Here is an 18,971-nt window from a genome sequence, read left to right as displayed (position 1 = left end):
TTTTTTAAAATTTGTTTATATCACGTGATAAACACATGGCGCTTTTTATCTACTTGAAACGTTTCCAATTGAGATAAGGAAATAATTTATTTTAAAATATCAAAGATGAATGAACATTTGGTTAATTATTTTTATGCTGCTTGGACGTTTTATTACACTTTGAAACGTTTTATTGAGTTTCATAACAAGAGGTAGTGTCATATCTTCTGTAATCAATTATATTGATCAGTTTCTCAGGTTTTAACCACGTGAATATTTATTTTATAAAGTCATTTTGTTACATAATTGTCTTATTTTTCAGTAATTTTGTATATTTTTATATAAATATAAGTGAACAAACTAATATATTTTAATATTTTTTTACAGGATAACATAAATTGCAATATTCTGAATTTGCTTATAATTCTGTGTAGAAAATATGGAGGATTTATATAAGTCAAGATCAGGTATATTATAAATATTTTCTGACTCGGTATTTAGGGGATGTCTGTAAATTATGTTACCTTACGTAACACAGATATAGGTGGGTGTGTATACAGATAACCTGGGCGGGCACTCGAGAAAGTAAATATGTTCCATATTTCCATTGACCTTGTAAAATGATTTTGTCAACATTTTCTGTGTTGACAAAAAGTATTGCATCCCAATAATTTTCTTTCGTTAATCGTTACGATGTGTTGTGTTTGTGAGAGTTTATAAAAACCTTACATAATTCTGAGGCTGGCTGGCAGAAGGCAGGTTCGGCACGTTTCCCAGAACCCATCTTTTTGCACTTTAAAGGCCTTGTGGTTAGCTAAAAGGTTATTGTAAATTTTACAGGACCCTATGTGTAATGTCGCATGTATATATTGAATTCGATTACGGAGTACGTTGTTAAAAAACTAAAGCAAAAGCATGAAAATCTCGAGAATGTTCTTGCATTTTTGGCAAACACAGTTATTAAGAATACAAATGTTTTTGGCATATTTGTAAGCCTGCGTCGGGTTTCCAATCTAGCTTCAATTTGATGTTTGAAATTAGATTGTTACTTGATAAGTGATGCTATTTGATTTTTTAAGATGTAGAATGTCCTGCATTTCTTGTGCAAAAATGTAATGTAAAAACATAGTATCATGTATAAATATATATACTGTAATTATGATAAAGTATAGGCCTAACATTAAATGATTATAAAAAGAAATAAAGATATATATTGACTTGCCTGTATTGCAACAAAATATTCTTATGTGGATTGTTGTATAAAGATTGCCCTGTGACAGATAGAGATTTGTAGTCTTTCTGATTTACACATCCTATTTTTATTGCAACCTTCATTTTTCTTAATGTTTCTAATGCTTGTAGTTTGTGTTCATTATGTACGTGCTATAATAATTTGGTCTTGTTAAGATTTGCAGATATCCAGGTTCCATTGCATACTGTGCCAAAGTAGTTATCAGATTATTGCTACCAATATTGCATTTATACTCTGTCATTCTGCTTGTTAAAGATCTATTTGTAGAATTAATATACATCAATTGTCAGTTAAATCTTCCATCTACCATAGAGATGGAGTATATTCCGGACACTCTTTTGCTAGTTACTTCATCTTTGCCATTCCTTAGTTATTTGTAAATAGTAGGATTTCTTCAATAGCATATGTGAATATATGAGGCATTGATGTTTTAAATTGTATAGTTTGAATATATATAATGACTACTAAAAAGTATTTGGAATTTGTATGCAATTGTATATGCATTTGACTCTCTTTTCAGGTGATTGAATTGTAACTATAATTATGAAATATTGAAAGAATCATGTGAGTGTTTTCAGAGTTTCTGCAGTATTTTCAGAAAATCCATGAAGTTATTAAAATCATATTCAAAGTTTGAATTTTATAATAAATATATCATTGATTACATTCATTACAAAATCAAAGAGGTGTATTGTAATCTTGCAATTTTTTGTCTTACTTCTATTAACATTTTGTTTTTTTTTTAAATTTTTGCTATAGACAAATTATTTGTTATTCTGATAATAATACAGTAAACAGTGGCATCTCCCACGTGTTCAAACAAAACTACCAAATCACGTGTTCTTTATTCACCAATTACCTATATGCAATCGGCATCTTTTAAGAAATTGTATGTTCTCAGGAGAAATGAAAGTTCCAAACCCAGATTCAAAAAATGCTGCAATAAAGGGCATACACATTTCCTTCTTAACTTTCTTGGAGATTAAAAAACAAAAAATATCTCATTTAAATCTTTGTACTTTCAGACCTCGTACAAGGATTTAAGTGCGATATTTTTCATGTTTTGTAACGAGCAAATGAGCAAACATTTTGTTTGTTGCATGTTAAATGAACATGTTTTTTTCTACCGTAAATAAAGTGTGGACATCTGATAAATCAAAATTAAGTGTTGAAACTTTGAAAGCCATATTATTAGTGAAATATACTATGTAATTTAACAAATTCTTGTGAAAAATTTCATGACATTTTAAACAATGATAGCAATCTACTAAAANTATGTCATCGAAAAGAAAACGTGTTGTATTATCATTAAAAGACAAATTAAAGTATTTGTTTCTATTATCCGGATTTTTCCTTATCCGGACTACCTTCATCCCCAATTAGTCCGGATAATCGAGGTTCTACTGTACTAAACTTTTTGATAAAAATAGAAATTCACACTATTAAAGTAGTCAAATGTTTTATTGTGTGTAAAAACAATTCAGCATTTTACTGGTAGACCAGCTTCAGTTACAGAAATTCTTCTATACATAATAAAACATTTAACTACTTGAAAAATCAGTGTAAATTTATATTTTTACAAATATGATAAATTTAAAAAAAAAAAAAAAAAAAACATTTTCTTACAGTCACTACCACAATACTGATATTGCAGTGCAGTAATGAGTAAACCTGGACACTAATAACCATCAAATATGAATATATTTTAAACAAAAATGGTTATTTAAAATACAGTAGAGCATCAATTATCCGAATACTAATCAACCGAAACATCAGTTAACCAAAATTATTCCAGTCAGCAAATTCAAATTTCGCTAGTGCTGTGGTGCTGCAGCACTCTCCCCCTCCCTCCCAACCTAAATTCTAGGCCTACTTTAATGTACTACTTTATGCAAGATGTATATTTGTAAGACATGTGATACAAAATATATACAGTACAGTTTTGTGTTTAATATATTTTTTCATAAATGATCAGTTATCTGAACAACCCCAGTTCTTTATTGTTTAGGATAATTGATGCTCTACAGTAATTATATTCCTTTTTGTTGGTTATTGGTGTCTAGGTGTTAGTTTTAAAATTTTCTTATATTGTTTATTACATTTTATTATATATTTTCTGAAAACTAAATATATTGAAAAATACAAGGTGTTTGGAAAGGCTATTGGAAAAATAACTGTCAGTTCTACATTGCAAATTATGTAGAAAACATGCTTCATTACAACTGGGATATAAATGCACCCAATTCAGAAATATTGGAGATTTTTTTCCCTCTGTTAATTAGGCTGCAATCTGAAAAAATTGTAGACCTATAAATTCCCACTGTCATCCATCTGTCTTTCCTTAATCTTCAGAATGGTGTTAGATAAATAAAATTCAAAATCAGATATGGAAAGCTTAGGGACAGGAGGCCCTGATTAACTATATATGAACTTCTGATGCAAACCAGAAGTCATGTTATTTCAATACAAAAATTTTTCCCTGAAAGGAATTAAATAGATGATCGGCATGATTCCATTGCTAACAGAAAAGTGTGATGTACTGTACAGCGGCAAGACACTATAGTACTAATTTGAGGTGGAGAGCATATATTTTAAATTAATTAAAAATATGGTTAAATGGCATTGTGACAATATCACAATAAATAATTGCTCATTATTTGATGGAAACTATACACTACAGAGATAGCTACCCAAGATAAGTTAATTGCCAAAACAAGCACAAAAGTTACATCAAAATGCTTAAGTAGTTTTTTAAGGGTCCATCAGTCAATTATTAAGAGAAGCAAGGCATGCATTGCAGGAGGGTGCCACTTTTAACACCTTTTGTAGTTTTTGGTTTGTGTTCTTTACTAGAAAAACTATTTTGGTTTGTATTTTCTGTAAAAAAATAAAACAAAGATTCTTGCAATTTTTTTTTTCATACTGTGAACATAGAAATATGCACAGTCATTTCAATCTCCAGTGTCTCCATAACAGTGCATTTGCTCTGGGAGTCACAAAACTTTTTATTACTTAATTTGCATCATAGAATCTGCAGTTTTATTTTTGCAATACATTTCCAAACACTTGTGTAACATTCATATGTTTTTAAATTTGTGATTATTTTCATGTCAGTTTTTACATTTTCAGCAAAATCTAAATAATTATCAAACAATCAAGTCATACTGTTTCAAACAATGTGGAAAATTTATATTTTATCATTTTTAAATTAATCTTGCGTTGATTATATTTTAGATTCCAAAATAAAGGACAAAATCTATTTCTAAAGTCAATAAAGGGCAAGGAAAAAATACTATATTAACTGACTGTCCTCAATTAAATAATGGTTGGCAATCCTAAATATATACAGTGGAACCTCGGTATACGACCTTAATCCGTTCCTGGTGTTTGGACTTATACCGAACATGACGTATACCAAACCAACCTTTCCTACAAGAAGTAATGTAAAAATGATTAATTTGTTCACATGTAAAAAAATGGCTAGCTTTAAACACTTTGCTTTCCTGGCTAGTTCCTGCTTGATTTTTCAAGAGATCAGCATGTATCTTTTTAGCTTTCTCACAAATAATTGCTTCTGATAAGCTGTCGGCAGCACACTGTTTTCCAGTTATCCAAAGCAAAAGCAATTTCTCAACATGATTTAATCAATTAATGTCTTCGGTCTCTGTTTAGAAATTCATTTAACCCTTTCACAATGTTAGCAAATTTAATAATGTCTTTATTTTTCACGACTGTTGATAGCGTCGTTCTCGGAATACGGTATGCAACAGTTAAATCTCAAACACGCGTGCCACCTTCATATTTCCCAACAATCTCTTTTTTCAGTTCCATTGTGATTCTAGTCATTTTTTTAGTTTTCTGTTGCTTTTCATTTGCCTTTTTGCAATTCATGATTACTAAAATTAATAAAATTTTACTTACAAATTAAAATCAGAAGAAATTTAACAAAGTTATAAACCGTAGCACCGTGAACGTGTAGTCTTGGCTAATACACTGCTAGTGCTACTTGTTCATAGATGGCGCATATAATTGCATTAAGTCGTATACCGAACAAAATTTCTTTCGTCCAAACAGGACGTATTCTAAAGCAGATGTATACCGAGGTACCACTGTATAATACGTGTATTTAGAATCACAATACACAAGTACTGATATGCCAAACAATCTCAAATTGACATGATGTCAATGTGAAGCAACAATACCATCATGCATACTCATTTGTGTACTCTTATTCCAACTTACAGATAATCAAGGATTTTAACTGTGATATTATTAAAAAAAATTAATGCCAGTCTGTGCTGTTGTTAATTGCAACAATTTCTAATAGAAACACAAAAAGAACTAATATTAGGTACTTTTGTTTTTCAAAAACTTGAATAACTTATTCAAATGTTTAAACATGTAACTGAAAATGAAACAAAAATGAAAAATAAAAGAAAGCAGAAACAAACAACATAAAATAAAGTACAATAAAATTAAATTAAAACACGTTACTGTAATCTGAGTTTTTCTGTAATGTTAACTGCACATTAGCAAACTCATTTCTGGAATCCGAATTCATGTATCCATTCCATTTGGTGGATCAAAGGAATGTTGGAAATAACAACACACAATTGTTCGGCAGAATAATTGTGTGGAAAGTATATAAGTTTTACATTCATTATTTAGTTAATTAATTTTCATTATGCTCTTTCTCTCTATTTATTTTCCTTAAATATATTTTGTAAAAATTTTTTGCATGTTTACTTATTAAAACAAAAAGGAATTATGATATTTAAATGCTAAATTTGGTAAACTTGATGCTGAAATCATTATTCAAATTACAGAATATCTAACATGACTCCTTTTACAAGATTACATAAAGAAATCAAACTTAAATTTAGAAATCGAGACTGTTGATTCATACATAGGAGAAGAAAGTGCTTTTGGAAAAGTTTATCTTCCTAATCTTTCTAAAAGATGATGACATATTTGCGTCAGAAGAAGTTCAAAAAGGCTGAAAATTGTTACTATGCCAGACCCTTGAAACAATTTTGTGTAATAAATATCATGGTTTGAGTGAAAGATGAGGAGGTGAGATCTTAGCTGTCAAGGTCAGAATTTGATTTGAAGGAGAAATTATGTAAATACATGTACTATCACAATATCCTTGCTGACCAATATATTGAATAGAATTTTCATGGTGTAACTTTATTGTCTTTATTCTTGTGAACTGTGTAGATCAAAATGAATGAATCAGTTCAGTAAACAATCATTCAGTTATCAAGAGTAATTGTTTAACATTATTCTTACAATATGCAGATAAGGGATCAATTATTTTCTGTATTATCAACACAAAGCTGTCTTGGAATTTGAGAGAATCTTTTATTCATACAAATGCATCTCAAATTTCTTTTACAAAGGAGCAAAATAGATGCTCTGTGTACAATGTTGTGAGGAGGAGTTTGGCCTGTGTGAAGTCTGCAATTATTTCCGGGTCTACTATGTACATAGAAAGGGCTGTGGATGTTCTGGCATGTTGCACATCTGGGATATGCTCTTGTATTCTTCTTCTCATAGAACATTTAGTGGACCTGATGTACAGAAGGTCCCTATCACATCTGGTGTCTCTGATAGAAACACTGTATATGCCAGGAAGTTTGCTAGGGTTGTGAGGGTCCTTTCCATTTCAAAGGGTGGTAAAAACAGTCGGGCACCTCTGAAAAGCAATATGAATTTCATGATTTCTGGTGATTTTTGCAAATAATGAACATAGGAAGGGGTGGTAGGTTACACAGCCATTCCACTTTTCCACCATGGTTTGTTATAGAGGTCTACCTTAGGCATGGATTCTAGAGGCATCTGGTGAAATTGATCCATTAAGCAACGTACAACTGTTTGGTAACCATGAGCAATGGCTAACTCTTCTATTTGTTCTAATTCAGTGTCAAGTGCTTGGGAGGGTAGAAGAAGAAGAACTTAGAAGGAGTTAGAAAACGTTTGTGCAATGTTTGTTTTTTACACACCGGAAGTTGGTTCTGTGTCTGTTATGCCTATATCCTGGTATCATATGAATATTTTTTGAAGCCAAGAATATTCTATACAAGTTTTTGTCAGAAGACAGAAATAAATACAATTAATCTGAAATAAGATTTCTTAATGTGTGAAAGATAATTAAGTTGTTTTGATTACATTTAACTATAATTTTATTTATGATTTGTTTATAGAATCAAAAGTAATTTTCATCTTGCTATTTTTTACATTTATAACAAGTTGATAAATTGAGACAGCATGCAAAGAGATGAATTAATACAATTGCATTAAAAAAAGCACTAAAAATGTTTATATGAATAAATTATTTTATTATGTAATATTTAATATTTATATAATCAATAAACAAAATATCTTTACAATTAATTACATTAATATGTTTTATTTTCAGAAATTACAGAAGAAATTTACAAATCATTACAAAAGAAAATCATGATCTTAGATGGTGCCATGGGAACCATGATACAACAGTATCATTTACAAGAACATCATTATAGAGGTAGCGAATTTATGGATCATCCATCACCTTTAAAAGGAAATAATGATCTTTTGACATTAACTCGGCCTGATATTATTTATAATATACATAAGGTAATTACTTTAAATTATTTTACACTATTAGATGAATAATTTTAATATTATTATTATTATTTTTAATGTTAAATTTTCCAGAAATATCTTGAAGCTGGTGCAGATATCATAGAAACGAATACTTTCAGTAGTACTTCTATTGCACAGGCTGACTATAAGATGGAGCATTTGGTATTTATAGTTATTTTAAATAGAATTAAAATAAAATTTAGCATTCTTTTAAAGATTACTTGTAGAAACTAATAAGCATTGTAAAAAATACATGAATACTTCGGATAGATTTTTAACCTTTTGCACTTAGATGCCATCACTTCAGTTCCACTATAAATCTNACAGAATAGTAATATATCATTACTTTAATTTTTTCTTTTATTCTACTTTATGTTTGTTCCTATTATATCTTTTATTTTTTAATAATCTTTCTAAAAAACCTATAACCAGCATGAAATATGTTCAATTGCTTATGCTGTTTTCAGATCCCACTGGGTCCATCATCAGGCTATGTTCTATTTGCAACAATCTGTTAGAATGTCAGTTGTCTTTGGAACGAAATTTCAAATATATTTCGAGTTCCATTGGGAATCACGTGTCTTCAAAACTCCAGTCACTACATAATGATCATCTACTTGTATGATGTATTATGTAATTTTTATGAATAAATCTGTTTGAGCATGTCGGAAGTTGGAGAAAATGCACGTTGTTATTCCTTAATTTCTTTTATTTTTGTTTCATTTTCGGCTATGTATCCACTCATTTAAATAAGTTATTCAAATCTATCAAACACTTAAAAGCTTTCCAACACCTATTCAGCATTCTAGTTCCAATCTGATGATGGGATGTTTAATCCCAAAAATATTAGTTATAATAATTACATTATTAGAAAGGCCATGCTAATTTTTCTTTCCCATAAGGAAGGAAAAATTAGCACACTCAGATAATATATAAACAAAATTTATTTTCAAATTATGATATAAATATACTAGTTTATTTATCACAGCAGTAAAAGTGCATCTAGGTAGTCCCAACGGCGGTACTTCCAAGACTACGGCATTTAATTATTTAGCCTACCCGACTAAGACAGCTTCGAGTAGCCCACTCGATCCTTCCGGAGTACTCGACGTCTACACACGAAGCACATAAAACAGGCGGTAGACCAATACGTGTTAAAAAACAAACTCGGCGCCACAGGGGCCACCTAAATGCAATTTTACTGATTAGAACTTTATACATCATTGATTATTTGTAGTTTATATACCAATCTCAACGTTACTGTTTATAGTTTGAATACATTTAATATTTATAATATAAATTTTGTTTTATAATTTTTAGTTTTAAATTAATTAATTGGTAAAAGTTTGAGTTTATGTTTATAGCTCTTATAAGCGTCACCCCCAAAAATTTCTATCTGTTTAGAACACGTCTACTAGCGAGGTGTCTTAAGAAAGCAAAATTAGGAAAAAAAATGTATGGAAATTAAACTTTAACCAATTACCTAATTATTTATTGTTTTAAAAACACTTTTTAAAATAATGTTAATAAGCTATGTAAATTTATGTTATAAAGTAGATATCTTCCTCAATATGTTGTCACATAATTTAATACTTAATTTTTTCACACTACAATTGATAGGAATTTAACAGTTTGTTACAAAATGCAGAATTTATATTATTTATTTAATAAAGTAATCATCAAATTTTATTGAGTACGATTGATTCTAATTATAATCGTTAACGTTTGTAAGAAAAACACCTAAGTGCAATTTTACCGTTCTAATCATATTAACTACGTAAAATCAAGAAAAAAATATAAATTAATTTCGAACTTAAATGTTACGACTAAACAAAGCAACGAATATTAATAGTTTCGCAATATAAAAGATGTCCGTTTTAACTTACACAATAAAATGATAAAAACAACCATACCTAGGCCTAACCACGAGGGTATAACACGAGTATTAACATAATATAATATATACAACATTAGGCATTACACATGAAAATTTTAATTTTCAATAACAAAACTGAAAACGAAATTAACTCCATATCGTAATTTATACTTACCAAATGTAAGATAACCACTTATCTAACGTTATTGTACGATTTTACTTTATATTCTCTTAGTGTTACTATTTCGTTTTGGTTTCGTCATATCCACATATAACGATAAGACGTCACGCTTCCCTAATATAATTAATTTCATTGTGTACCGTAAGGGGAAAAAAAATATATATATAATATATATATATATATAATAAATCAAATTTAAAAGTTTCCATTCGTTTTAATACTATGTATTCAAAAAAAATAATTAGTGTATTAATACTAAGAGAGAATATTTTATAATACGGTACGTGGACATTTTTTACGCTGCTTTTGGTTTGTTTGAAATTATTATGTTGTCCATATATTTAAAATGTTTTTAGTTACAATTAATATTAAATTTCCTCGACGGTATCAATTAATATAGAAAAAAATGTTTATAGAATACTCCTGCCGTTCTGTTGATCGCTACATCAACAATACGGCAGAGTCCGCTGGAATAAAATGGACGAGGTGTATAATATCTATGATTTACTATTTAGGCATTAAGTATGATCGTATTTTATTGTGGAATTGCAATGAATTTTAAAAATTGAAGTCCAGTTTACCAAACATATATATATATATATATACTATTTAGGCATTAAGTATGATCGTATTTTATTGTGGAATTGCAATGAATTTTAAAAATTGAAGTCCAGTTTACCAAACATATATATATATAGTTATCATCACTTGTATATGTATATGTATATGTATATGTATATATATAGTTATCATCACTTGTATCATATGTATATATATATAGTTATCATCACTTGTTTAAAATACAGTATTTGTGCTCGCTTATTTTTCGTCTGAATTTCCGCGCTACAGTAACATAATTCGCGAAAACTTTATATTAGTTGAAATGTTTATGTTTTGTAGCATCCTAATAAATCAAAGCAATTTCTTACATTAATTTGTTCAGTACAAAATATAAGACGGCCGGATGGGCGAGCGGTCAAGGTCTGGTACAACTCTGGACGACTCGGTTTCGAATCTGAACGGGTAAATAAATCCCTAGGAATTTTTTGGGGGTTGGTCCGTCAGAAAATGTTTAGGCCCCATCCCTCACCACCCGGCTGCTCCGTTGTGAGCCTGGCTGAACCCATAATGGGCTTGCTAAAAAGAGGCCTTCTTAGTGCTCACAAGGAGAAAGAGTTATAAAAAGCAAAGTGTATGAATTTTTATAGTGGAGCTCTCGATTTTCTTAGAAAGGCGTCTGATTGTTCTGGAGTTTCGCTGCGAAATCTCTTAATTTCGCAGTGAAACTCCAGTTGACAGAGTGGTGACACTTTTACAGTCCAATTACGATTATAGTCTAACTAGCATACACGACAGTACAGTCGTACCTCTCATATCTGGCATTTTATGAATTACAGGGCAACAGTCTACAAAATTATATTCCTTCTTTCCAGTTAAATTATTCGGCTGAAAATGATATAGGTCGAAAATCATCGTAGTTTATAGTGAGAAATAAAGAATAACAAAATTAAAAAAAAGAAAACAAAAACTTTCGGTGAGCGCAAACAGACGAGTATAGAATCTGTGGACGTGCGCTATATCTCGTACAACTACAACTACAACCTGACGACTATTAACGTCAGATTTCGGTTGAAAAAAAATGCGAATTTTTGTAATGAAGTATATACCCATAAAAGTTAATTGTTATTTCAATATCTACCGACTTCTTGAGTCCAAAAGCGATCAGTCATCGTTCTAAAATCGTGATTTTTCTCGAATAAAACGCAAAAGTGAAAGCTAGGACTTTACAGCGGATACTTTTTGGTGCCTCGTATTAAATTAATTAATAACCACGCGAAAACCCATCGAAATCCGTAAATTGATTTCTGAGCCTCTCGTAACCAATCTACTTTCGGATGTTCATATAGTCAAACAGAGTCATCCAAACGAGTAATGTGACACCGTTAATTTGATAATTGCTAACATACTGTATTGTCACGCTGTAAATATCATCGATTTTCTAGTACTAAATGAATGATTGGCCATTTTGATTTGATTTTGAAGGATTTTGCTGTGGATATAAAAATTAGGATAACCTTTTCCCATAAACTACTGGTGATCTGAATAATGAAGGTAGAATTTTAACTTACTGAAAAATAATTTAATTTCATTAATCTTCACAATATTTTACATGTTCCTGTCCACTTCAGATGCTGCATTTTCATTTTCTGGATCAGAAATGATTTCTTTTGGGAACGAAAAGCTTTAACGCTTCTGCATTCAAAACAACAATCAGCTTTTTCTTTTACGATATCAGCGAGGTAGCGACCGACGTTTTCATCGCTAAAACGTGAACATCGAACAGTCAGCGCTGCCATCCTGTAAGCCTAGAAGTTTGACAATGGCGTTTGGAACATCGAGCATGATTCCACTGACGTTTCAAACGCCATTGTCAAACTTCTAGGCTTACAGGATGGCGGCGCTGAATATCCGACGTTCACGTTTTCGCGATGAAAATGTCTGCCGCTATCTCGCTATTAATTGAACGTACTGCCATATTGCTTTTAATCCTGATATAAAACTAACCCGTTTAAACGTTATCAAAAAAGGATGACAATACTTACGAGAACATTGCTATATGCTATTAAAAGTACTTTGCACAAAAAACTAAAATATTTCTTCGTAATGAAAATACAATCATTTATTGTTTTTAAGAGAACTGCGGCGGTTCGACATACTCATGTTCGGACTTTCACTCACCGTTCGCTCCGAACATTTTTTCCACGGTCGATGTACTTGTAACCCTTGTATATGTTATAACATATATATTTCTGTAAAAGGAACTCGTGACATCGACCGTTGGACTCCTTCGCTGTTCAGTATCATTCCTCTGGCACGACGACGACGACACTACTCGCGGATGTAATTAGTGACCGACTCAACCGATCTTCCCAAGAGGTACGGTTCAGTAGCCTCTTCAGAACAAAGAGTAGCTAACCTGACATTGTACCTTCTTTTCTTTTTATTTCCCACGAGGAGGAATAAGTACACGGAGTGCGCCACTGTCCGGCTACTCTCGCACGATGCATTTTTGTTTTTTCATAATGAACAATTTTGATTGACATACCTTCAACATATGTAAGTCGTTAAATACTAAGTGCTAACATTTATAGCAGTTCCTCTTACAGTATTTCAAACGCAGAACTGGACAACAATTGTTTCGGAATACAAACGATGCTTCAAAGTTCGAATTGCGCGTGCAGTGAAAAGATGCGCTAAAAGCGTGCATAAACGCAATTTGTTGTCCACCGAAGTCATCTCTCGCTTGTTTTCAGTGCTTTTTTCGCTTTATTTTTGGTGTTTGGTTATGTATAGGATATTCGTCGATTAACAATTAACAATTTCTTCCTGTAAGTCTTCTTTGTTCACAGCTTTTGGGTGCCCCGTATGTTTTGCTTAAGTAATAGGTTGCCTATCCTTCACTTCAAAATTTTCCGAAAGGAACTTTTATAAACCATATTTCATATGTTCGAAGTTTAAGATCATCTTCCTCATACACATTACGAACTTTTCTACTACTTGTACTGTACAGTGTTGTATCCTTTCCGAAACTCAAAACGCATATTTTCCTGATATTCTTTTTATCCGAAGACATTTTAAGTTGATTTTATTGGAACAGAATGTGAAGTAAAAGGTATAAATAAGTTTATAAAAAAGAATACAATCTCATATTAGCAATAACATGTTAAACTTCCCAACTACTATAATCAAATCACATATCTATGTTAAGTATTTACACTTAAGCTGTTGAAAATACTGAAAAACTTTCTGTTCAACGTAATAGACATGTATTGAAGCAACGAAGTCTAAGAGGAAGGTTATAATAGCAACGATTGAAAATAAAAAAGGAATTTATCGCGATGCATGTGTGACAGATCTGGCGGCCATGTTTAAGGTAAAAATTACACAATTAAATGCCCTAAATAATAAACTTAAAACATGATAAACAATAAATAAACTGTATATATATTATATAATAAAATGCAAATTGCATTTACTGGTCACACACCGCGGACTTTGGCATCTTGAATTATATGTATTTGCTGTTTTAAGTTTATCGAAATGGGTATTGTTTAGGGCCTGGAAATGGATTAATTCAGCTTCCTTTATTTCTAATGGAAAAAAACTGATTCGGACTTCGACTGATTCAGAGTTCGACCGGCCTCCTGAAATGAAATTTGAAGTACGAGGCATCATTGTATTTGGTAGTCAAACATCCTATTTATCTATCTAAGAGAATATTTTTCTATGATCAATATTTCTATTTTTTTTTTGTTTGTTTGTTTAATATATAAGAAAGTAAAACACGGATTATTTGACAAGCGAGGTGAAGGTGTAAAAGTTTATTAACAGTGACGTCATTGTATTATGACGAAACGTGCTGAAACGTCCTTGAGCCATGAGATTGTTAGCAAGCATTACTTTTCTACTATGATGCTATTACATACAAGAAAAGCAAGAAAAAATTAAGAATATAGTATAAAACAGTGCAGGAAAAATACTGTTAACGTCACTGTCACTAAATCACTTGCAACCGCTTACATCTACAGAAGATAATTGTAGTAAACAATCCTTTAATCAATGTTTTTCATAAATAGAAGCTATGTGTTTTTTTTTTTACCTCTTTCCGCCCTGCGGGCACTTGCTAAGAGGGCCTCTTAGAGCAAGCCCATTATGGGTTCGGCCAGGCCCACAATGGGGCGACCGGGTGGTGAGGGACGGGGCTCGACATATCCGAACGGACCACCCCCCGAAAAATTCCTGGGGATTCCTTGACCCGTTCGGATTCGATCGCGTGTCCCCCAGAGCGGTAGGCTGCCACCTTGACCGCTCGGCCATCCAGCCTTTGAAGCTATGTGTAAAAACTCCTATTTGGTTCGCTATTAAAAACAGCTTCAATTAATTCAAAAATGGAAATAAAAAAATAGTCTACTTAGAAAAAACACATATACGAGTAATGAATTATGTGTTAATAAACAGGTTATAATTAAAATAACTTATATATTACATGTTGTTTCTTAAAAATTAAACTGTTCGGTTTTAAAATGCACTAAAAATTTATATATTTTAAGCAATGAACATAATACAATTACTGTATTTCCTTTTTCAATTACAATACACACATAGATGTAAATCGAGAACAGATAAGGAAAGCTTAGAGTCAGGAGGTCCCGATTACTATATACAGTAATACCTCGACTTACGCGAACCCGGAGTTATGCGATTTTCAAATCTCGTCGATTCGTCTTTTGTTTGAACGCCACGCAAGTCTTGATTACTCACTCCCCAACACTATTGTTTAACTTACATGTTCGGACGTGCCGCGCTGAATCGACGCATAGCTACAATTTATTTTGTGTTATTTATTTCTGTTTGTTATATCTACGGATACTTGAGAGCAGTGCCGTAACTAGGCAGGTGAAACAGGTGCACCCGCACAGGGCCCACTTGGAAGAGGGGCCCAAAATGTATGTATTTGTTTTATTACTTTCCCAAACCTAATTAATCAAGGGGCCTAAATGCAAATTCCTGCACAGGGCACAGGAATGGCTAGTTACGGCACTGCTTGAGAAACTCTACGTGATTTCTTGTAACCGTGAACGAATCAAAAGGTGAGATAAGGTTAATGAGAACATTTATTAGCTTACATACATCAGATTTGGATTTTACACAAATTGCGAAAATATACCCCGACTAACGCGAATTCGACTTACGCGGTTATCGCTCGGTCCCACCTATCGCGTAAGTTCGGGGTATTACTGTACAAACTTCCGGTTTGAACTGGATGTCATGTTATTTCAATTCAAAAATTTTCTCCTGAACGGAACTAGCCAGATAACCTGCATGATTCTTTTGTTAAACAGGAAAAATGTGATGTACAGTACTGTACAGTACTGTACTATACAGGGGCAAGACACTGCTAAAATTGAGAGCATTGTGACGTTGTCACAATAAATAATTGCTTGTTAATATTAATGTATTTTTTTGTGTTTAGATTAAATTTTTTGCTTTTCGCGTAGAATATGTTCTATTTATTTTCGGTAGGAGACAATTACTTTTTTAATATCTTTAATCACAGGTTGGAGGAAAAAACTGAAATCAAGTATTAAAATTCTCAGCTTTTAAAGAAAAAAAGGTTAATTTGCATAAGTAAACAATACAGAATTGAAAAAACTGCACTTTTGTACACAATTTTTAATTGAAATATATTCTGCTACGAAATTCAATTTGGTAGAGTTTTATTGTTCTGTACATGAATCTGTTGCAGTTATTTTACTTAAAAAAAAGGCAAAGCGATTTTGTGACCAAACAAAAGAAAAAAAAATGTACTTCTCGCTAGCAATCTCATGGCTCAAGATATCAACAGGCCCACCAGTAGCCAAACGGTCTCCGTTCCCTAAACTCTGGGAGTTCGGTCGTGGTTTCGCGCCTCGCTCGGACGGGCTGGCCACGTGGAGTTTTTCGGGTTTTTCCACATCTTTAACGCCTAAATAGTGGCCAGTTTCCCTTAAAAAGACCTTCCGGAAGGCAATCCCCCTAGGCAGATTGCCCAAGTATTGCGTTGTCATGACTAAACATGACAACGCAATACTTGGGCAATCTGCCTAGGATATCAACAAGGATATCCTAGGCAGGATATCAACAAGGATATCTGCCTAGGAAACAAACAAGGATATCAACACGTTTCATCGTAATGCAATGACGTCACTGTTAATCAGTTTTACACCTCACCCCACTTGTCAAATAGTCCGTGTTTTACTTTTTTGTGAAAAATAAAAAATATTGAACACAGAAAAATATCCTCTTAAATAGGTAAATAGGATGTGTAACAGAATAGTAACTACCAGTGGCGTGCCGTCATTAGAAGCGTTGGAAGCGCCGCTTCCCTCGTATTCTCTAAAAAATAAATAAATATTAATTTTTATTATATGAAAATAATCGCACAATATTTTATTATAACCGCATTATGTATCTTATTACAAATTTCTATACTACACGTGGAAAAAAAAATTGCTATTGTATATTAGAATATTAGTGGCGGAGTGGAATCTCCTGTATTTTCAGATTACGAAAAGCCAGATTTGCGCATGCGCTTTACAGAGCACCAACCTCACCCGGTTTAGCCGGTGGAAGCCTACGACCTTGGGTGAAAGCTGCACACATATAAAGATTCCAATTCTATCAAGGACCGGTTCTGGGCTGTTAGCCGCCTGCCCACTAGATATTTCGATTACGTGAATAACGAGTAGATTTATAACTTAACCCAACCGATAAGAATTTACTGGTATGTTTTTACGATAGTTCTGTATAGTTGACAGGAGTTAAAAAAATCCATTAAAATATTTGATATATTTATTCCGCTTTCCGATTTTATATTACTCACGGATTTCGATGTTAAACCAGTGATATTACGATTTCGTACATCCCATCTTTAAGGGGATGTAGAAAAAAACGTGTACAATTCTTGTATAATGTTAAAAAATTAACTGTTACTTTGACAGCATCATTTACAACTAAATTTAATGAATGAGAGAGATGCACGAGGTACAGAAAAAGCTCTAGAATTTATTTTCCTTAAATTTACGATTTATGTATCCGTTTGTCATAAAAATTTGTCTTTCCACTTTTTTCCCGAGACTACAAATATTCGAGTACAAAATAACTGGTTTTGACTTATTTCTACTTAAGAATTAGTTAAATAATTAAGCGATTAGGGAATTGGGGACATAAACAAAACCCCGATGAAAGAGCCGGAATATTACTTAAACAAAAGCTTAACCGACCCAATCTATAGCCGAGTACAGTGGGGACTGATTTCTTTGAAATACTGTATTAGATGTAATAAAGACAGAAATTTTTCCAGTTCGACGAGAGTGACCGAAAAGTTGTAAATTTTGGAAATTTCCGTGGACAACACCTGGTCCTAAAACGAATTAGTTAGAAAACAAATGACTATTATGTTTAACATACGAGTATTTAGATTTTTACAGCTATGGTGAGAAACGTTTAAAATCTACAACAGCCCTGTCGCGTCCTTTCAGATATACTAATGATGCGACAAAAGAGGTATTTGAATTGACCGGTATCGGCACCCTGGGGATTTGGCAGTGCGTGCATGCACGCTCTGCAACCGTCTTCGATTCCATTCATTAGCCACTCGTAGGGAGCTACTTGACTAAGTGCATTGTTTTAAGATTTAAAAAGTAAAGAATATTTTATATTTTTATGTACAGTACGTTTCTTTACAAAGCTATATTTAATTATAATTTTTCTTAAAAGTATATTCATATAATTGAAGAATATTTTGTATGTACCGGTACATCCACCACATATTTTATTTCACCGAGTAAGTTTTTATTATTTTATTTTTAATTGTAGCCCTTATATCGTGGCTAGCGATTCGGAATGTAATTGTGATATTAAAAATGCATTTAGAGAAGTCTACGGTTTTTACTGGCTTATCGAATAAACGATACGAATGGACCCTAGACCATCACTGACGCGCAATTGACTGATTGCCCCTGGATGTCGGCTTCTTACAGAAACACAGCTTCCCTATAGTCAAATGTCACGGCACGCCCCTGGTAACTACCAAATAAATGTTAGTACTGTACAGTACTTAGTATTAAACCACTTGCATGTAGTGACATTCTCCTTATACAGTATTGCATCATTCGTCGTTCTTCGTAAACGCTGTATGATGAAATGCGTATCTAGTTACAATTTATAACTGCCTACACCTTTAAAATGTCGCATAAATAAGATGACCAACTTTTTTACAATGAAAAGGAGGACATGTAGGAGGACACTTTTCGATGAAGGACAGAACTTACAAAAGGAGAACGATTGGTCACTTTAGCATAAATGCTTTTTCTTGAGATGATACAAATACAATAGTGTCAGAAAAATTATAGTCTCTATGCGAGGTTTGCCGATTGGGGAAAAAGTGTCGCGACAGTCGAGCGGTCAGCACTGTCGTGTGGGAGTGGAAAAACTTACTGAGACAGGTCTTC

The 18,971-nt window shown here is 32.3% G+C and overlaps 1 protein-coding gene across 1 annotated transcript; it reads left to right on the top strand.

Annotated features, from left to right (window-relative positions):
• Nucleotides 1-45: 45 nt before the first annotated feature.
• Nucleotides 46-8,032, top strand: LOC111617656 (methionine synthase-like; the record flags this gene model as incomplete). The annotated part of the gene is made up of 4 exons (XM_023358931.1): nucleotides 46-191; nucleotides 367-446; nucleotides 7,653-7,852; nucleotides 7,934-8,032. Coding segments are annotated over exons 2-4 (327 nt in total), but the record flags the coding sequence as incomplete, so codon positions are not given.
• Between the last annotated feature and the right edge of the window lie 10,939 nt (nucleotides 8,033-18,971).

Source organism: Centruroides sculpturatus, unplaced genomic scaffold (assembly GCF_000671375.1).
Source record: "Centruroides sculpturatus isolate CEXI.00-Female unplaced genomic scaffold, Cexi_2.0 scaffold1406, whole genome shotgun sequence".
Lineage (NCBI taxonomy): Eukaryota > Metazoa > Arthropoda > Arachnida > Scorpiones > Buthidae > Centruroides > Centruroides sculpturatus.
This window is presented reverse-complemented; position numbering and strand designations above follow the sequence as displayed.